The sequence below is a fragment of the Chelmon rostratus genome, chromosome 19 (genome assembly GCF_017976325.1).
Source record: "Chelmon rostratus isolate fCheRos1 chromosome 19, fCheRos1.pri, whole genome shotgun sequence".
Taxonomy (NCBI): Eukaryota; Metazoa; Chordata; class Actinopteri; order Chaetodontiformes; family Chaetodontidae; genus Chelmon; species Chelmon rostratus.
In genome coordinates this window covers 12,249,603-12,271,267 of record NC_055676.1, presented here as the reverse complement: position 1 = coordinate 12,271,267, position 21,665 = coordinate 12,249,603, and the positions used below count along the sequence as shown (strand labels likewise).

The window sequence follows — 21,665 nt, the reverse complement described above, 5'->3', positions numbered from 1 at the left end:
AAACGGCAGGTCCGGGAACTGCAGGTCTGCCGAGGCTGCTCTGTCATTGGATGATGTCGGTTGGCCGTGACGTCAGGGTTGTGCACGGGCAAACACCCGTATGTACTCGCAGCTTTCTATCCGGTACAGTGGAAACATGTCGGGAAGGAGAGAGCCCAGCGGAGGAGCTGCGTTCATGAAATACACACCTGAGACATAAACTGAATCAGTCAGGACGGATGCTGGCATTGTATGCGAGTTAGCAACTGCAAGGGCCACGTTACTGTTTCACGGAAGCGGGCCAGTCGGAGTCGAATGGACGGATAAAGAGACGGCCGGGGCTCGATAGGAAGAAGTAGCCTTGCAGACAGGCGGCCGGGGACGGGTAGAGAGTGGGGACAGCGTGTGTGTGCTCAAAACAGGACTGAGTTGCTCCTTGCTAGGGGATGTTATCCGTACTGTCTTATGGTAGACTGGTAGCCAGGGCTGTCCTGGGCGGACTCTCTCAGACCGACGGTCGAGACTACAGCCTGATTAGCGCCAGTTATGGCTTCGGCAAAGACTTTCGCAAGGGTATCCTGAAGAAAGGGATGTGCTATGGCGATGATGCGTGCTTCATCGCGCGGCACAGGACCGCCGATGTTTTAGGTAAGCTCTCTGACATATAAAACACTGTAGCTGGCTTGGAGATGCATGTCATAACGTTACACCCGCTGTGCTCAGGTGACCTTCAGTTAGCTAGCCTGCACGTGCACCGACCCATCAGATGAAAACAACAGCCCCCACCTCTTCCAAAAACAGAACCATAACTTTTATCCTGTTGGAACCGCTGCGTTAACTGTGTTCAGTTTACATGAAGCCAGGGAAATGTTTTTATAAGTTCGGGGCATACAGTACAGCTGCCATTATGTCATTTTGTGCCTAAACTGCGATTATGTGCCGTATGTGGGTAGTTTTGAGGTGAAACACCGTATGACCTTTCACCTAGATGAACTCCAACTGAAGAATATACGTCGGTAATGCAGTGTATTAAACATATAAAATCAGGAGATATAGATAAGATGCACTGAAGGTGGGCAGGAGTGAAAAAGCTCCTAACAGAACGTCCCAGACTGAACATTACAATGTCTTGCAAAGGTCAGAATGGTTGAGCATGGAGGCAGCCATATTGCTAATAGCGTCAATAGCTTGCTAGCTTAGCTGAGTGTAATTGCTTTGTCCTCATCGCCCGGCTGACAGGGGGGCTAACACAGCGAAATACTTTAGTAACCCCGCGGTTTGGTCGACACTTATACGGTGTGTTTTGCGGTTTTCAGGCATATGCAGTTTTAAATGATTAATGTGAAGATATTAAGTAACATATAACTAGCTCTGTGGAACAAAATCCCTTCAGGGCTTCACGTGTAGCACAGCAGGCAGCAGTGGCATTGTAGGGCAGTCCGAAGTAAACTCCCCCTAAATGGACTGGAGGTGGTTATCAAGACAGTTTTTTTGTTCGTTTGTTTTAAATAAGTTTTTCAGGTTTTTTGAGATGTCAGGAGATTCCAAGGGTCTGTTTTGTAATTTTAGTTTAGTATTCGAGGAAACTTAGGACATGGAAACAATGCATGATGTTTTCATATACCATATTTTGTTCTTCCTGAAGTGGTGGCGTCAGTTAAGTGAATAAACAGTGAATATGAGGAGTTAAAAACTCTACTAAAGCACGTTTTAAGGATAACTTACAGCATTATTAGAATTATTTTCTCACTGCTCTGCAGCTTTGACTTTCCAAAGAATTCTATTTAAGAGGTCAACAAAAGCATATTTTTCTTTTGGATGTTGGATGATGCAGAGCTGCATTGTAATCAGAGGGTTGCTTGCTCTAGCCACCTTCTCTGTGGCTTTTTAACAAGAAACTATGCTCAGTGCAGATATCAACTAAATGTCATCCAACACCATCCTGGTGAATCCTGGTGCATCAGCTTCCTTGTTCAATTCCGTTATCTCTCTCCAATCTAGTCTTTTATCAGAGAAGTGTTGTCCACCGCAACAGCTTGCACCCTGCTGGGATGCTGAAGCTGCAACCCAAACACACAAGTGTTTAAAGGGATGGCAAAAAAACAGCAGTCATTAATCATTCAATTATGCAAGTTGTTTTCCTTCACCTCGGAATAAACTCCAGTGGTGTGCATGTATAAAGTGCCTGAGGTGAAACCATGAATACCATATTGCTTGGGTTTAACACTTTGTACCCAAGTACTTGATCAATGAAATCAAGTGAATTCCTCTCATAAAGTTAATACAATCTTCTTTAAAATTAATGCAGGAATTAGACTGTTACACCACTGTTAATATAGGTGAAGTCCACAGTATGGAATCTGGCTCTGAAGTACAAACTGGAAAGGATTCAGTTAGAAGTGAATGAGATGTTTGCATGGATTCATAAGATTAGATAAGGATAAAGGATTACAATATTCAGCTGTTTCATAAAATTTCCTCAGTAGAGGTAAACTAGATAATTCGATGACAGATTTAACAGGGCAATGAATGAAATGCATAGAGGATAACATTATCCTTTTATTGTTTCTGAATGTAAAGCACCTTGTGGAACCAACTCGTAACCCATCTTCGGAGATGAATAAAGTATCTATCTATCTATCTAAGCAGGGTAACCTATGTTTGCAAGGGGGACCCATTCAGTATTTGTCAAAGCAGCGCCACCTAAGGGTCAGGGGTTTGGTGTTTTACATCAGTGTCACTGTGTGCCTGTTTACAATCAAATTATTGTCATTATTGATTCATCTTCCAGTTATTTTCTAGATTAATTGTCAAACAATTTGTCCTGTAAAATGTCTGAGAATTTAATGTTTTGTCTGAGCTGGATACTCAGTTTATTATCACAGGAGCTAAATAAAAGCAGCAAGTCATCACATCTGCAAAGCTGGAACTAGACAATGTTTGGCATTTGTGCTTGAAAAAAATCCTTGAAGCAATTAATGGATTATCAAAACAGTCCATGAATTAGATAATCAACTTATTGTTAAAGCTCTGCAATGCCTCGATTGTCTTCGTCCCCTTGTATGACAAAATATTATTGAATTTGATGGAGGGTGGGTGAGCATCAAAACAACAACTAAACAAATGTCACACTCTTTTTTCTCCAACAGGTGTTGCAGACGGCGTAGGTGGTTGGCGTGACTATGGCGTTGACCCATCTCAGTTCTCTGCCACCTTAATGAGAACCTGTGAGCGACTGGTGAAGGAGGGACGCTTCACTCCCAGTAATCCAGTGGGTATCTTGACCTCTGGCTATTATGAGCTTCTACAGAACAAAGTCCCCCTGCTAGGTGAGTACACACAGAGACAGTACCACATACAGATAATATCTCATGGTACACACTCACAGTCAGTGGTGGAGTGAGTCATCCTTCCCATGTGAACAGCCATACTCTGAGAAATAAATAAAAAGCTGCAAAGTGAGTCAGACTATGAATTGTGGCCTTGCTTAGCAAGATATATAACATATTACTATAATTACTATACCTCCTTTTAAATTCCATGTCACATTTCTTTTTCTAACCTGGCAGAAAAGTGCATAAAAGGATGGAGGAATATACAGATAAGACATGGGCACAGAACTTCAGCTTCACCTGGTGTTTTTTTTTTTGTGTGTGTGTTTTTGTGGGGGCTGTTAGTCATCATTGATTTAGGCTTAGACCTGCATCCTACTGAGTGATGTAACACCTGTGAGGTAACTAACTAACTCGATCAGGCTGTATTTCGTTATGCCAACACATAGAAGTTGAGACTCAGTGACCGTGTGGAAAGAAGTGTACAGGGTGAACATTTTGCCTAATACCGGAGCCCCAAAAGGTCAAGAATCCATCTGTAACTGACACTGCAGGAGGGTAGAACAGTTTTTAAAGGTGTGCACATGTCAAACATGTGACCAAGGTCACATTTCTTCTGGGACTCCCTGAGCCACAGCCAGCGGGGACACTAAATGTTATCTGTCTTGTAACAATGTTTGTCAAATGACCTACTTTTATTTTGGGAAGCCATGACATGGTCTGTGCTTGACCTTCTCTGCTCAAGGTGACTGGGGCTGTTGGCAGTAAAGGCTGCAGTCACTGGGACAATCACGGTCAATGACTCTTCAGGGTTTTTTTTTTTTCTTTTTGGTGTGGGGCCACTTGCTTAATTATCTCACCCACGCACTATGTAAGCATTAAAATCATGAAGAAGTTGCACACAGAGGCGACTGGGCAGCATTCTACCTCTCTAGAAAGTGAAGTCAACACAAATTTGGCTGGTTCTTCCTACCTGTCTAAACTGGAAAAAGACATGTTTGCATTTTCAATGTGGTTGTCTCCTCTTGTTAAAATCTACCATCTATATATAGTATGTCCATAACCTTATTGTTGTTTCGCTGTCTTTTGTTTGTAGGGAGCAGCACAGCCTGTATTGTGGTTCTGGATCGACGGAGTCACCGGCTACACACGTGCAACCTCGGTGACTCGGGTTTCCTGGTGGTTCGGGGAGGAGAGGTGGTTCATCGCTCAGACGAGCAACAGCACTATTTTAACACACCCTTCCAGCTGTCCATCGCTCCTCCAGGAGCAGAAGGGGTGGTCCTTAGTGACAGGTCAGTACCTCAGTGTTAGATACATCCTTGCAAGTGATTGTTGAGACACTGGAACAATCTGGTACTGGTAACTGCACAGGCCATCTTTGATATGAGGAGATCAGAGAAAGGTGAAAGTGAAATTATCCTTTCTTCCTTAGCTGGTTTAGCTGTAACCCTCTCCACTTGCCACAGTTGATAGTGCATGCCATTGTGCAAAGCTAATAATGTGAATAATTTTGGATTTGTTCAAACATTCCTCACCATCTCTCTGTGCAGCAAACACTGTTGCAGTAGGAACTTTCAGACAGTGTTTGGAGGATAAACAAGACCTGCTATTTTCTTTATATCGCCTGCATGGAAAAATTCTCTAACAGCCCGTTTGTAGTCTGTTGTTTTGGTTTACATTTCAGCGATTTTAAGGTGAATACGGCATCTTCTTTATTATGACCACAACCTTATAAACTACTGCACCCATCAGCACATGTACACACTAGTTTAGAAAAGACTTTGGGAAATTTACAGAATTATGTAGATATTACTTAATGCTTGGTCGACATTGTTTTCTCATAAACTTGTTTGTAATAATTATGTAATGATGCTTTATGCATACTATTATGTGTGTGTGTTATTCTCGGCACCAAGTAATGTGATTCCTGTGGAGTCTGCCTCTCTCAGAGAGTCTTTGAAACGGGCTGTCATCATCATCATGTGTCTTAATTTAGTGTGCCACAAAGTGTATTCTGGGTAAAGAACCGCCACAAGCTGTCTCATTAGCTGGCCTTTTCCAGTCTTGGTGGCAACAGCACAAATCGGTCCTTATGGGTGTCACCTTTGTGAATTTACTGTAAAAATGAACTGTTTTACTGCCTGCAGACAACAAGGCAGTCAGTCCATAATGTTCCCTCATGACATAATATTTCAAGACACACAATGCACACATGCATACAGGCTGGCCAGACTACCCAGATAGGTGTCACATTTTGATTCTGACAATGGCATCCTGATTAACGAGGGATAAACCTTTTGCAATCCTTTTGGAGCAGTCCCAAGATCCTGTTTTTTCCCACTGGTATAATCTTGTTCTTCCAATGTGAAATACAAGTAAACGTTGCCTTTTTAATTTATATTTATTGCCCTGTGCTGTGTGGCATTAAAATAAAAACCCTCAAGACGATGCACAAACATAAGGCTAAAAGTTCCCAGGAAATAAACTTGAGTGTTGGGGTCAGCAAGCAACAGGACCTCTTTGCATCTGGCAAGGACACACAGGGCAGGCTGTTTCCAAATCAGATGTCAGATTAAACGCCCACATGGTGTCCACCCCCATGATTTGGCAGAGTGAACTTTTGACCTTATTGGAAACTGTTTACAGCAGCTCAGGCGCTGCATGCTCCTGTTTCACTTGTGACTGATCTTTCCGTGCCCCCCCGCCCGTTTCCACTAGTCCTGAAGCAGCTGACAGCTCCTCCTTTGATGTGCAGCTCGGTGACATCATCCTTACAGCGAGCGACGGCCTCTTTGACAACATGCCAGACTACATGATTCTTCAGGAGCTCAAAAAACTCAAGGTGGCACTTCTGCTTATGCATGCTTTCACATATACTATGTCTCATTATAAAGTCTTTAACATTTAATGCTTTTTAATTTTGCTCATTTCAGACTACCAACTATGACAGCATCCTGCAGACTGCACAGAGTATTGCAAAGCAAGCTCACGACCTTGCCTATGACCCAAACTATATGTCCCCTTTTGCACAGTTTGCCTGTGACAACGGCCTGAATGTAAGAGGTGAGTAGACTTTATACTGTGCTTCAGATGCTGTGTTGTCTCCTTTAAAAAAACCCTGCTTTAAACAGCACATATTATTCAGACTTTATTTAAGCTATGAAACCAAAATAACCCTTTTCCTTATGGAAGTAGACATCTAAGACATTGCATGATGCAAATATTTTTGATTTCCTTAAAATTAGTTTGATGTAATAAATTACTATTTAAAGCAGATTGTTCACAATATTTATCCAAAAAAGACATAAGTTGAGAGCCATCTTTGGCTGCATTCACACCTTTAGTTTGACTCTCCTTGTCAGGGGCAAAGCTAAATAAAGGGAAATGTTGTTATCCCCCAGCATGCAGTGTCAGTAAGTTACAAATATCCTTGCACTCAAAAGGGGGAGAAAATCAAGGCTGACTTTGCATGAAGTGGTTATAAGTGATTACGCTGTTCCTCACGCTCCTTTGTCTTGTCCTGCAGGTGGGAAGCCAGATGATATCACGGTGCTGCTGTCCATTGTGGCTGAATATACAGACTGAAAGTGTGTGTGTGTGTGACAGTGCATGTGTGCTTCTCTGGGGCTGGTCCTTCCTTCCAGTCTGCCTGAGTCTTCCACCTGCAGCCCTCCCGGAAATGCACCACATCCTGTGGGCTGACAGGGGAGGCCCACCGACACAATGCATACTCCTTGCTGCGGGACTGACATCCACCCGTGTACATTTGGTTTTCTTCCTCTGTTTTGTTTTGGTGCTTGAACGGTCGAGGGGGAAGTAGGCAGCTAGGACCTTTCCATGTTGATCATGATGCAGGAAGAGTGGAGAAGATGAGTACGACGGGCTGAGGGGTGCCTTTCAGTCTCCCATGTCTCATTGCATGGCATCAAACACATAAGGTGATGTGACTAAGAGACAGTGCAGGACAGTTTGTCTTGGCTGAGGGCCTTAAAATCTAGTAGCCCTCGTGTATAAAAAAATGATAATATAAAAGGAGTAAGCCATGGTTTTGGATTCTTGGACTCTTCTTGGAGTAGTCATAGAGTCGACTAATGAACCCAGCTGTCTGTTGTTCCAGTTGTTAATCTGTTCCTTCTTGTAAATGTGTTTGAACAAAGCATATAGATGGACTGAGGAAGGATGTTGGGAGTGGATGGGTGTTCTTAGAGAGTGAGATTTAGGAGTTGGGTTTCAGTGTCTTGGGTTTGGGAATGTGAACGATGGAAAGCTAACTAGTAGTTGCTCAGATCAAAGAAACTTGTAAAGGGAAAAATTAACGCTTGTTGGAGCTTACATGTGAAGGGTTTCGTCACTTGGCTGGGTGATCTGTCGGTGCACACATCCTGATGAGTTGTAAATATTTTTGTGTTTTTAGGGCTACATTCTGGCCTTCTGTTGTCTTTGCTTTGGTCATTAAAGCAAACTGCTATATTGTTACTATTGTGTGAAAGATGTACACATGCATTCATAAATATATTTTCTTGTGTAGGTGTTAATCTTGAAGTGAGCTTTATCAATCCCACACTTCCACCCGCTGAAATGAACAAGAAGATATGTGCTGAGATTGATCACTGCAGCTGTTGTTTGTTAGGAAGTATGTTAAACGTGTGTGTGAGAAGTTATTGGAATGTTTGTGGTGTATTTAATGTTTATATTTGTTATCTCACAAAGCTAAAGCTAGCATCTGGGAATGCTTACAATTGCAATGATAGGTCAGGCATGAATTTAAAAGAAAAAAAATGTATTTTTTTAACATTATTTAGTTTTAAAGTAAGAGTTTGAAGTGTATGCTGACATGAAATATGCGTGATGGGTGACAGAAAGATCCAGCCATCTTAACAAGAATCAGGTGTGTGTGTGTGTGTGTGTGTGAGAGAGAGAGAAATTTGTTTTTATTTCTCAGTTCCTTATTTCCCTTAACTTGTGTTTGCTGCTTCTCGTTTTTAATTCAGATGTCTGTATAAGACTTGACATGATTTATATGAACATGGTCACCATGATTGTAATGAGTGCGTCTAAATGTGTGGGCTGCATCGAATGACATTAATCAAAGACATTGATAACACTGTTATGCTCATGGTAGTCTGTCCCTTTTATCTAACAGCTCACCCACGTGGTTTGGACAATGTCTTTACAGTTTAAAAGCAGGTGCACCAAAGACACGTTTTCTTTGTGTATGTAATTACGCTTTGTTGTTACAAACATCATACAGCAATACTGTAAATTCTTTGTGCTCTGAATCTTGTTTGATGGCCATGGTAGAAATGTTCAGAGGGACATTAAAATGTCTTTTCTATGCCTACGGTTGTTTTTTCAGAACAAAAGTTGTATCATATGCTTGGATTTAAGTTATATGTGACTGGTTGCAACAAAGTATAAGACAGGTTTATGAAACCAAAGAAGGAAAGCCATATGTAAACACATGATTAGGGCACAGCTCTATAGGCCCTGCTGTAAAGATGACATGATGTTTCTTCCTCACACTCATGATGGAGACAATTATTTGAATGCTATCTTATTGTCTGCACTGTTCTTTTGCATGGTTTCTGTCCCAGCTATTGGCACCATTTTACAAAGTTAATTTCATACAGTTTTAGTCTCTTGTCATTAGGATGGTTTATGTATGGCGTTAAAGGGTCTGAACTTGTATTTACTTCACAGATAGCCCTACATTTGACAGAAAGCTGCAGGTGGACGGGTGGTGAGATAGGTAATGGTGCTGTGAACTTAAAAGTATGAGGGTGAGCACAGTTTCAGCCTTAACAAATAGCTAGACCTGTAATCCAGAGGCCTTTCCTGTCATTGCAAGCTTGTCTCGTCTCGGTCATGTTGCCCGGTGTTTGATGTAAATGAAGTGTGCGCGTCTTTTTCTCTCCTGTAAAGCTGTTCTCAAAGGTGCTTCTGCAGTCTGTATGGTATGATTGTCCTCTTTTCAGCAAGCAATGTTCGTGTGTATGAAAGATACACTTATCTATCTACAGTGTAACAATGCAGGTCTAATTTATGTAAATATGTTTTAAAACATGTACAATATTTAAATAAAGAATCTAGTATTTATACTAAATTTCCTTGAGTATTGTCAATGATGTCATTCCATGTTTGGGGTTCATTTCAGAAACGGATGTCCATGTTCACAGAAGACACATCCAATCATGCAAAATGGTTCAGAGTGTTAATAAAGCAGATTGTGTTACAGTATTCTCCAGTGTGGTTTTAAACTTTTCAATCACTTGCATCCTCAATATCAGATAACAAAATGTCTATTGAGATTTACTACATTTTTTTTAGCCTTAATGATTAAGTGTAAAATTAGCTTTCTCATTTTTAAAAATCACAATGACAAACTGTTTAGAAGTATACAAAGGTATATGTAAATATATGCTAACAAATCTTGTAGGCAAGTACATGTACATATACCTGGCATATTAGAAAATCCATAAAAATGAATGTGCAGAAGCCATCAGTGGTATAAAGCAGCTAAGTACATTTACTCAAGTAAAAGTATTTCTGCTATTTCATACTTCTACTCTACTATATTTCAAAGGATAATACTTTATACTCTTACATTTATTTCATATCTATATTTACTAGTTACAGTTCATGATTTTACAATCAAAACCTGATCAACAAACTAAATATCATGCATTAAACTGCCTTGGCGTATATAAAACAGTTTAAATCATTCCCTCCTCAAGCAGCTACAACAATACCAGGCTGTTTACATGTTGGTAAGCCATTAATAGCCTATAACACGAATCAAAAGTAAAATTATGAAAGCAGGACTTTTAGCTGTAACACAGTCATTTTACATTGTAGTATTCTTACTTTACTAAGTCAAGGATCTGAGTACTTCTTCCACCACTGGGGTGCGACAGACTGTCTCATTGTCATGCTGAAGTAAAGGTATTTGGAAGTATATACAAGTGGTAATTTCACCTTTACTGTTCTTCACATCTTCTTACTTATACCAGTTCAATGATGGGGTTAGGGTTAGGGTTAGTAGGAAGTTGGAAGTAGCCTGAACATAGCTATTTCAAAATGCACTACTATTACTCCGACATCCACAGTTATAGAGAAATGACATTTTATGTTGTACAAATTATTTCAGATGTTCATGAGCACACCACGTCTGTAAAAACCTAATAAAGTACATTTAAATCAGATATTTGTGAGCAGCGAACAATGTACCTGAGTATGTGGGTTTTTCAGCAGTAGATGGCAGTGGAGAGTCACAGGATGCTGTGAATGTTTTGTTTACTAATCTGCTCCAGCGTCTCTTCCTTGTAGCCACTAGCTAACCTACATTCTTGCTGACAGCGGAGATACTGACTAAAATAGGTGCGTGTCAGCTGACAGCTGTGTGATGCTAGCACGTTAGCTTTGGAGTTAGCAAGCAGATACTGCACTAATTTATCGTTTGCTCTTTAATAGTTTGACCAGTTGTGGCATTTTTTCCTTGACACGAACTTTGAGTATGCGACCGACGGGAAGAGGCTTATCATGACACAAACTGTCAAACGTCTTTTTTATAGAATTAGCGAGCTAGCAGCTAGGAAGCTAATCTTCCTTGCAACCGTAGGTAATTTAGCTGTGACAGAAGGTTAGCTAGCCAGCGGGCGTTTTCATGGAGAGCTTTAAAGTGCTAGCTAAGCTTTCAAGGTTGGTCGTAAGAGTAAGTTATGTGAACAGACTGTAGACCAGCGGCTTCTGCTAAGGTAAATGTTGATTAAATGGCAAAAACTGAGCATGGCATTGGGTTTGACTTGCGGGCCAGCACAGAGAAGCTGACAGATAAGGTGAAAGGCAGCTCATATGGATCCGACCCGGAGTTAAACGGGAATGCAATCCCGGGGGAGAAACAGGTGGACAAGTACGGATTCACAGGAGGACCCCAGCAGCACGTCGGAGACTCGTAAGTGGCTTTCAGTTTTCCTAAAATACTGCTGTTGTAACAGTCAGTAAATTCGTAACTTAATTACTGTTTGCCCAGACTGTCTCAGAATTTAGAAATAAATGTGAACAAAAACCAAAAACAAAAAACAAATCACTAACTCTGCCTCTCACATAATCTACACACACATTGCCAAGAAGCCCTCCTGTGACCACTTGAGTCATCAGATACTGGAGTTGTAGGGAGAACCTGGCACTTCACCCATGAGGGAAGACAGTGATAACTTCTGTTAATTTAATTAAATCTGCATGTAGAAGAAGGAAAACAAAGGATGGGTGATTCCAAACTGTAAATATTTGGTTAATTACACTGTTTTAGTGAATTTCTTGCCACATGGACCAACCTTTTTGGCTTATGACCCTTATGACCCTAGATAAAGTGTGAACAGAATTGTCATTTGAACCTACATAAAGTCCCAGTTATTGTTCTGTATCTGTTGCTTGTTGTAGAAAAGCCCCCAAAGTTATGAGTTAGGGTTATTAAGTAATGTTACCATTATGTTATTTCTATGTCTAATGTATGGTTTCTGTTAGTAATTCTATTGGGTGACTGACGTCGCGCTGTTGGAAAGCGGTGCGCTCCAGATATTTGCCACTAGATATTTTAGTACTTTTTATACAGATGAGCGATTGACAAGTTGTCAACTTTCTTTTGCTATTGTATACAAAAGCATGCAAGTCAGCTCTTTAAACTAGTTTGTTTAAATTTGTTTACCAAGAACACCAGGCATGTGTTTGGTAGACCAGGACAGTAAAGTGTGTGTATGACCACATGACAGCTCTGGTCTTCAAAAGGACTGTAGTGAAGTGAGATACTGTTGTAAGTTTTGTGCAGGAGGTTGTAGGGAACTGAACAAGGGGAAAGTTCTCCCACAGCTTCCTGTTTTCCTTGTACTTTGCTGCTGTTGGCAAGTGTTCCACTGTTATGTCTGAGGTTAGGTTTCCTGTGTGGACAAGGAAGAGATGAGCCACAGTCCCGCCCCCTCTGATGACAGGATTCCCTTGTCGTTCATTTTAGGGAAGGGAGACAGTACAGTGTAGCCATTGTCAGTTTGCATGAAAATAATGTGTTTTTTATTTTATCAGTGGCATTGTCTCCTATCTCCACAGCGCTGAAGTAATTCCCATTGAGGTGCTGAGGCAGCGGGAGGCAAAATGGCTGGAGATGCTCAACAGCTGGGACAAGTGGATGGCCAAAAAACACAAGAAGGTCTGTCTTATAAACTGTGAATTAGAGCTGACTTCCACCCTTTGATTCTTAATAATGGAAATGTGCACTTTGCAGGTGTTTATCTAAAGTGCGCACGGTGCTTTTGAAGCATGGACTTGGTTGTTCCGGCAGTGGTTTTGAAGTAGACTGAACAGTATGAATTAATGTCACAAACACGAGCGTGGAAACGTGTAATCCTTTCATCGTCATGCCAGGTTTTTACAATGTTTCTTTGATGGTCAGTTGCATAACAGTGGCATGCTGTACTTTCAACGGGCAGCCTCAGGGGCTGAAAAATGTAGCCAACGCAGGGGTGCCAAAAACTGCAGTTCCTCAAACGGCCACTTGAGGCTGGCTCCAAAAGCATGTCACCGCCCATAGTCACCCATATTAAAATTCCCAGCGAAACAGCAGAAAAATGTTGCCAGCCTGGTACAAATGACGGTTTTGGTCTCTATTGCTGACATCTGTAGCGGTGTGAATTATTGTACAACTAGCCTATTTGAATTAGGCAGAATGAAGCAACCAGGCTTCATTCTGCCTGCCTAAGTTTCACCCACGCTCCACCTCTTCGCCCATTTTTGGATTAGCTGGGAGTTACGCTGAGTCAGTTACTGCTAAGATGGCGACATTTTGAGCCACTGTCACTGAGCTTCACAGTGGCTCTTCAGGAACCTGTGGGCAACACCACAGAGACTATATTCATGTTTTATGCAGTCAGTGTGTACGCTGCAGTATTTACACTCCTGGCCTCCAGTGTCTGTGTTCCTTTGTCCCATTTTTTTCCTTTCAGTTACTGTGTATGTGTTGAATAACAGGTGAAAGAGCGCTGTCAGAAGGGGATCCCTCCATCCCTGCGTGGCCGGGCTTGGCTCTACCTCACTGGGGGCAAAGTGAGAAGGGAACAAAACCGGGCCAAATTCCAGGTCAGTCCTATATTTGTGATCCCTGCTTGTAATGTTTCAAGTTCCAGAACTGCCTTCGTTATGGAATCACCAACAAATAAACGTGGCTGGTGGGAAATGGCTCAAAAATGTTCATTTTGTCAGCTTTTTTTTTTATACACTCTGCGTCCTGAGTCAAATCTCCTTGTTATTTTTTATCATATTTAGTCAACCTCATCCTGTTTTGTGTCTTTTTTTGTTTTTTCATTGACTAAAAGTCTGGCCATTTAGTCTTATCAGAGAAAACTTTTTAGTCAATGAAAACTGCTGACATTTTAGTCATCAGATGATATTGATTAATTTCAGTTAATCTAGTTTAGAGAAAACCAATAATCTTTTGTCATTTTAGTCAAACTTATTTCACATAAGATTTTATTTTATCACTACCCGATAGAAAAACTTAGGTTGAATGATTGCAGCTTTGCAGAAAGTGTCTAGTCTTGTATCAATTTAAGGAATCAAAATTCATTTTGAGGCCAAATCAAAGTGCATACGAGGCTGTTTTTTCTTCGTCATCATTTTGTCATAGTTCTCGTTAATGAAATTAACACCAATGTCAGATATAATGTTGCAAAAGCCAACAAAATGATTTTGTATTTTTAGGAACTTGACAGTCAGCAAGGAGATCCTAAATGGGTAGATATTATTGAGAGGGACCTCCATCGACAGTTCCCCTTCCATGAAATGTTTGCGGCAAGAGGAGGCCACGGGTAAGCACTGTCTTCTAAACGTCAGTCATGGTGTCCTTTGTTAATGTGGTTGAATATAGTTGCTGAATAAAATTTATATATGTTCACACATTCAGGCAGCAGGACCTGTTCCGCGTGTTGAAGGCTTATACTCTGCATCGTCCTGAAGAGGGTTATTGTCAGGCTCAGGCTCCCATCGCTGCTGTGCTCCTGATGCATATGCCAGCAGAGGTAAACAAACAAAAGCAATTCAGCCATTCCAAATTTGTTTTTCTCTAGAATGAAATGACATATTTAATACTGGATACTCACTGTTCTAATGATGGGGCAGAGAGTAAAAACAGGGCAAACAGTGTCAAACAATTATATCTAAAACTAGAAATCACTGTATAATTGTTATGTTATTCACCAAAAAACCCTTTCTTTGTCAAAGGGGTTCACTTGAATATTAACAGTCATGTTTTTTTTGTTTGTTTGTTTTTTTTAATACTACACTTTAATAAATGCTTACCCTTGTTTCTTCTCTATGTCCCAGGATGCATTCTGGGTTCTCGTCCAGATTTGTGAGAAATACCTCCCTGGATACTACAGTACAGGCCTGGTAAGGGTCCAGACAGACACACCGTCACATCATTTTGCAAAGGGGAGTTTGAATATATTGCATATTTACAGCTTGTCAATAATTTCCCTGTTTCCAGTCTATATATTTCTAAGTAAAAAAATACACATACAATATTGTAGCAGTGCCACAAAAAGGGGGCAGTGTTTCTGAATACTGCATTTCTGCAAGAGTATAGGACTGAATTCTTGCATTTCTTCATATTTACCCGAAATTACACTACCCCAGATCTATTGACCGCCTAGGTTCTGACTCAGTATTTAAGCTTCTTGAAAGCTGATAAAACGGAAGTCTCAAAAATACAATTGTCAGTTAACTTCTGTTTATTGCGGGGTACATGTATGTGGCTGGTGGTGGTGTTAGATTTCTCAGCCCAGTGTGTGTCTAGCTTGACACTGATATGCTAACAACCTAACGACATGAGGTGGCTGCAAGGACGAGATAATCAGACAATCAGATTAAGCAAAGAGAAAGATGTCTGTTCTTTCTCTCTCCCCCTCTCTCCACTGACTGCCGTTCCACATGGTCTCCGCAGGAGGCGATCCAGCTGGACGGGGAGATCCTTTACGCTCTGCTGCGGCGGGTGTCTCCTGTGGCCCACCGTCACCTGAAGAAGCACAAGCTGGAGCCCATCTTGTACATGACCGAGTGGTTCATGTGTGCCTTCTCTCGGACTCTGCCATGGGCCTCAGTGCTGCGTGTCTGGGACATGTTCCTTTGTGAGGGTGAGACACCACTCTGATATATTGTTACACGGCGAATGAAAATAACATATCAGAAGTGGTTTCCTCTGACCTGTCAAGTCAGTTTTACAGAGATTATGTCATGGATGAATTTGTATTAGAATGTGTTTCAATGGCCAGAAATAGTAAAAATATTACTTTGAGCTGACAGATTTTGAATCCTACTGTCTCTGTTGTTTGAATCATTAATCCAGTACACCTGCCAGTTTTACCTGTTAACCACGAGTTAAATACACAAAAGCAGACATAAGGGACCGATAATGTGTGTGTTTGGGATATGAGGAATATGAGAACTTAAATGAAACAGTTCATTGCACTGCAAGATTGTTGCATCCAATCCAAGTGGCAACACCAGAGTTATCCATCTAAATATCTGTCTTTTAAAATATAAGTGAAGACAGACTCTAGCTGCAAGTCGTCTGATGTGATGCTGTTTTCAGGAGTAAAGATCCTCTTCAGAGTGGGCCTTGTTCTCCTGAAGTGCATGCTGGGATCCCAAGAGAAAGTGAAGGCCTGTAATGGTCTCTATGAAACAATGGAGCTGCTTCGAGCTATACAGCCACAGTACATGCAAGAAGGCTTCCTGGTGCACGAGGTACAGTTATACTTCTCTTGTGGTTGTAGTGTGTGCTATCCATTTTATTGTTTTGACTCAGCACCCGCTCCTCTTTGACTTTGCTCTCCTGTGGTTGTGATAACAGGGATAGACTTAACCTGACACGTGCTGGAATGCTTTAAGCAAAAAAACGCCAGTCATTACTCACTTATTTATGAATCACAGCCAGTCTCTGCTTGTGTTTCAGATTATTGAGTTACTGGTGACTGAGAAAGACATTGAGAAGGAGCACCATGCTCAGCTGCGGCGCTGGAAGGAGACTCATGGAGAGCTACATTGCAAGTCACCTCCCAGGTTGCACGGTGCCAAGGCCATCATGGCTGCCGAGCCGCCCAGCCGTCAGGACCTGAGACAGAGGCCCACCATCATTGTGGAGTCTCCTCTGGCACCCAAGACAGACGGAGTGAGAGCGGAGGATGCCAAGGAAAGTAGAAAGACTAAAGAGGAAAAACAGGAGAAAACAATCCTACCGCCGCAGGAGACCATTAATCCTTACCTTCCATCCAGTGACCCCTCACCTCTCCTCAAACACATGACCGTGCAAGGGTCTAAAGAGAGTCTGAGCAGTGCAGAGCATGACACTTACCTGTAGAAGGGTGTCACCAGTTTACACACATAAATCATTCCATACTACTTTTACTAACTCACTCATCACAGTTTTCGGCCTCACATGACAAACATGACATTTGTATACAATCGCTGTGATGCTCAATACATTTTCAGTGTCATTCCATTTGTCCAGGTTGTTTACTAAACTTTTAACTAATTAGCACAGTCATGGAAATTTAGCATAAAAGTATAGTACATTTTAATGGAACTCAGAAATGTGTAATTTCCAGGGAGCAACAGCAGATGGCAACAATGTGCCCCCTGCACACTTCTCCGTGAGCCTGTGGGAGTATGGAGCCGTTAGCTTCGTATGACTGAACATGTGGGGATATACACTCACTAACTCACTGTTAACAGCTACTGCTGCTATTTACCTCTGAAAAGCAGTGCTCTGATTCTTTGTTTAGTTAAAAATAGAAGCCTGATTTTGTCTTAATGGATGAGGTGTCTTCTCGAGCACTTTGCCTTCATAGTCTTCCTCCTTGCCTGCATTCGTCACTGTGTTGCCAACGCAGAGATTCGTAGTTATCCTGCTTGCTAGACAAAGTCATTCACACTAATTTACTGAAACACCGTCTGTCAGCGTCTCTGTTTAGCTGTTTAGCATGGTCTCGTGAACAGTGACGAGTTTGTCTTTGCTGTTGATGAACACTTGATGGCGTCCTGAGATTATCCCTCAGCCTCAGCAGTGACCAGCAGAAGTCTTGTGAGATTATAAACTGACACAAGATGTGTGAGTCTCAAATGAAGGAAAAAGTGTGCAGGGAAATGTATTGCCACTAAGCCAAAGATTTTTAATACATGTTTTTAAGATATATGTTGTTCAAGCAGTTTATTCAATCATATTGTGATACAGTATTTGATTGTTGTCAGTTTGGGAGAGCATTAGTGCATTATTTATGTTGTGAATGAGATATGGTAAGATCCTATTTGAAGAACGCTAATACAAAGCTGTTTTTTATTTTTACAATCATCCTTAAAGTTCTGTAGGTCCTTTTGACCAATTGGTGTCTAATTTTACTATAAAAGAAAAAGACAACATTGGGAGATTTTTCTTTTTGTTATCTGCAACCATACAATCAGAATAAGTAAGTTTTCCCCCATTTCATTTTCCATCTCAAACCAGTAAATCCCTCTGAAACGCGCTGAAGCACCTGGTGTTGTCTCTGTTGACAATACAGCTTTCAATTATCTTTTTAAAAAATGAAGCAATACAAAAAGAGCAGTTCTTTTCTAATGGCAAAATAATTTAAACACTAGGTCTCTGTTATGTGTTAATTCACGACATGACAAAAAAAAAAAAAAAACATTTGAGCAACAAAAGATATTAACCATAAACCTTTGATAATGACCGAACAGTATGTGTCTGAGATGTTTCAATGAAGAAATTGCCTGAAAAACTCTTAATCACTCCACACTCCAGGTCCAGGAAACTCCTTTATAAGGGGCTGCATGTTTGACTGTACATCAGATTATTTGCTGTTGAGGTCTTTATAGTGGAATATGGTTGTGGGTTTGTGTTGAGTTAACACACTCTGGAGATTTGTTTTTAAGTATATGATACAGGTTTTTTTCTGTTTATTGGGAAGCACTGTTTACCTGCCATGTCCTCTGAAGCTGTTAATAGTAAGATTCTCAACAATTTCTGTAGCAAGAACACAGATCACATTTAACCAACATGCAGTTCATCGGTTGAGTCTCTACCTGGTGCTTTATCCTGTCATGTAGGTGTTGCCACGAAGCCTCATCCAGGGATTCAAATGAATAGATTCGGTCATTCTGAAGGATACGGGATATACAGGATGTGGTTATCCATCTCAAACTTTTAAGTTGATTTTTATAAAAGGGTTTACTTTAAATATCCATGCAAAAAATATAAACTGCACTCCAGTAGGATGGTGAGATGCTCCTTATTACTAATCATTGCCACTATTATGATTAAAGAGAACATTGATTAAGCCTGGTTGTAAATCTGCAACTGGCTGTTTTCATCAGTATATATTTCTGATCTGTGTGCTGATTTGATTTGAAATCAACTTGTCTCATGTCTACAAGCTGTTTTATACCAAATTACACTGAAATCAATAAACTCTGAAACCTTTGACTTTTGCAGATCTGTCATATTTTCCCATTCTACTCCCACATTCACCTACATTTAATGTTAAACCAAGACAAGAGAAGAAGTGCTACACGGACTGGACTGAACAAGCAGGATTTACAATACACCCTGTGTTATCATTCAGCGCCCTCGCACCCACCCTCACTCACCCACGCAGCAGCACACTTCCTCGGACACCTGTTTCTCCGGCTCTTTCAGCTCTTTGAGGAATTTGCATCTCAAATAGGGTAAATTCCCACAGCACCGTCCAAAGCGCCTAACCCTGCCATTTGCCTTTGGTCTTTGAATGGAGTCTTCTGCATGTATATAGGCCTTCTTCTTCTTCGTCGTCGTCGTCTTCTTCCTCGACAAAGTTCAGCTGCAGTCCAAGAACATGACAGCGAGGAATTCTCTCCTCTACATTTTAATTTACTCCACCAGTGAAACCCCAACACTGTTTCACAGTTTGTTTAAGTACAAGATGGGTCACTTTGCATATAATTATATTTTCAGATAAATTCTTATGGTCTTCCTTTCACGTCTCCATACTTCCGCTCATTTTCTGTCATTTGAGAATACACTTGATGGCAACGATGAAATACAGGATTTTTAATTTATCACACCCAATAATCAGATGAGATGATTGACATTTTCCCTCTTCCTCATGTCACATTCCTGAGTCTCCCTCATTGCCTTCACAGTGGCTTTTCTCTATTTCTGTGAAGGGCTTCGTGTGTCATTTGTCTGAGGATGCCTGTCATTAGAGCATTTTTGTATTTCTGCCTCCTCTCATCATCTCTTTTGTGCCTCTCTCTATCTGTAAACAATGCTTGCTTGTCCGCCCCTTCTCAACCCAACTCCACCCTTCACCTCAATCCAACCCCACCTCGCCCCCCCACCTGTCTGTCTCTCCTTGTGCTGGTGCTCACTGACTTTCACTAGGCCAGAGCTTAGCATAGACGGGGTGTAATGGGAGACTGGCTTTATGGAGACGTGACCCAGACGTGCCCCCATAACCGCACTCTCAGAAAAGAGCAGAGCAAAATTTGTAGCTTTCGAATAGCTTGTTGCTGTTTTTGTGCTCCTGCCGTTAAACCATAAGAAGTACCATCATGATACAACAAGTGTCCGCAACTAATCTGTCAGTGTATTCATGTTTTGGTGCCTTTTCCCCTTCCCCCCTTTTGAAATGGCCATTTCTCTCAGTCTGTGTTGCTGCTCAAGCTGTGTTGAGACTAAAAGTAGGTCCATGTTAAAAAAAAAATGGGGCAGTGTTGGTGTGGACGTGTTGCTACAACTGCTGGTGAAGAGATGAAACATGATCCAGGAGGTCCGGTTTGAGTATTACACTGACATCCATGAGCTTTAAGACTCATCAGACGCAGAAACACCACACAACAGTTTATTATACTAATAGACAGGAAAGTTTACCCTGTGGAAAGTCAGTGACAAACTTCGACAAGGGTTCACATTACAAAGTAATCTAACAGGAAAGTGCTCTTGCACATATTTGATTGGCCAGTGCAGGCTGTTGCTGCATGACGTTGCATTGTGTTGCAGCAAAAGTTGACCGAGGGTTGGCCGAAACTCAGCGTCCCCAATTTGAATCTGACCTTTGCTGCGTCTCTCGCCCACACTTCCCGTCCTCTTCCACTATCATTGAAGACATGAAATACCTCAAAAGTATTAAAAATCACAAAAGTCGAGTGGTCTCATTGAGAAGACAGCGTTGACAGAACAGCCAGTGGACTAAGTGAGTGAAGCAGTTTCATTTCCACTGCTGGGATTTATAGAGTTTAACATGTCTGTCTGGTCTGGAGAAGCCCAATGTGGCATGAACAAAACTATATCCACTGTCCGTGTTCGTGTCCATACTGGACTACATCAGGGCCTCAACTAGCACTGTTAAGAGGACAAGATCCCTCACCTGCCTCCTTTGCATGTTATCTGTGAAAATCTTATACTCAAATATTAAGCAAGAATTAATGTAAATTGTATTTTCTTAGTACAAAAACGTTTGGATGTATCTGTTTTTGCACAAATCTTATATTCTATATGCGTGTGTGAACAAATATCCTACACATTTGATGTCTGTTTATATACTGTAGCTGTTTATGGGGGGTGGATGAGTATAGCAAGTTGGATAATCTCATGGGAACATATGCATGAAGCGTCTGGGAGATTATGGTCTGTCTTCATGAGCTGCAAAGCTCTTCTAAAGCTTTTTGGTAACAGGGACTGAGGTCCTGACTGGGACCCTTATCCCCGTCCTGCCATCCCCCATCATGCCCTCTGCCCAAAGTGGGGGGATTAAAAGGGGTAGAGGTCAGGGGCACAAAACAAAATAACACCCGCTGATAATGGTTTCAACAGTTTAATTGGATTTCAGCTGTTTCTGCAGTCTGTTTTTTGTCTAATACAATATATTGCAATAATTGCGTGTTTTCCTATTTTTGTCCACACCCTGTTTATGTGTGTGTAAACAGAAGACTGAGACCTTCCGAGTACTCCTATCTGGGACTTGGCGGAAAGACTTAGATGAAGATTTTCAAGTAGCCGAGCTGCACACATGGGACAGGAAGCAGAGTTGGAGTGGAAGGTGTCAGGGGTCAGACAGATGCTCGTGCGATGGACGGCGGACAGGATGTGTGTGTGTCCTTTTATGGTTCTCCTCAGGATAACAGTAGCTGGGTAGCCCAGATGATCTCAGATCCATCAGGTTTTTTGACAACCGGGTTTTCATTCGTAGTAGGAAATGATAACGCACACCTGTTTGCTTCTTGCCGGGGATCCCCCTGATCTCCCTCACTGCAAAGTCCCAGGCAATGTCGTAT

At 41.5% G+C, this 21,665-nt stretch overlaps 2 protein-coding genes across 2 annotated transcripts; both read left to right on the top strand.

The window, feature by feature from the left end:
• The first annotated feature begins 126 nt into the window (after positions 1–126).
• Positions 127–9,509, top strand: LOC121623572 (protein phosphatase PTC7 homolog). The gene is made up of 6 exons (XM_041960894.1): positions 127–627; positions 3,129–3,308; positions 4,408–4,606; positions 6,033–6,156; positions 6,248–6,377; positions 6,841–9,509. Exons 1-6 carry the CDS (start codon positions 426–428, stop codon positions 6,897–6,899), a joined length of 894 nt encoding a protein of 297 aa, XP_041816828.1. The 5' UTR covers positions 127–425; the 3' UTR covers positions 6,900–9,509.
• Positions 9,510–10,674: 1,165 nt separating this feature from the next.
• On the top strand, positions 10,675–18,835 carry LOC121622834 (TBC1 domain family member 10A-like). The gene is made up of 9 exons (XM_041959844.1): positions 10,675–11,265; positions 12,414–12,513; positions 13,332–13,439; positions 14,061–14,167; positions 14,263–14,377; positions 14,682–14,747; positions 15,301–15,490; positions 15,949–16,103; positions 16,312–18,835. Exons 1-9 carry the CDS (start codon positions 11,084–11,086, stop codon positions 16,714–16,716), a joined length of 1,428 nt encoding a protein of 475 aa, XP_041815778.1. The 5' UTR covers positions 10,675–11,083; the 3' UTR covers positions 16,717–18,835.
• Positions 18,836–21,665: the final 2,830 nt, after the last annotated feature.

Excerpts from the sequence above, each read along its gene's own strand:
- LOC121623572 (XM_041960894.1), top strand. The coding sequence starts at position 426 with ATGTTATCCGTACTGTCTTATGGTAGACTGGTAGCCAGGGCTGTCCTG. Across the intron at positions 6,157-6,247 it reads AGGAGCTCAAAAAACTCAAG|ACTACCAACTATGACAGCAT; the intron begins GTGGCACTTCTG and ends TGCTCATTTCAG. Across the intron at positions 6,378-6,840 it reads CAACGGCCTGAATGTAAGAG|GTGGGAAGCCAGATGATATC; the intron begins GTGAGTAGACTT and ends CTTGTCCTGCAG.
- LOC121622834 (XM_041959844.1), top strand. The coding sequence starts at position 11,084 with ATGGCAAAAACTGAGCATGGCATTGGGTTTGACTTGCGGGCCAGCACA. Across the intron at positions 11,266-12,413 it reads CAGCAGCACGTCGGAGACTC|CGCTGAAGTAATTCCCATTG; the intron begins GTAAGTGGCTTT and ends CTATCTCCACAG. Across the intron at positions 16,104-16,311 it reads AAGGCTTCCTGGTGCACGAG|ATTATTGAGTTACTGGTGAC; the intron begins GTACAGTTATAC and ends CTTGTGTTTCAG.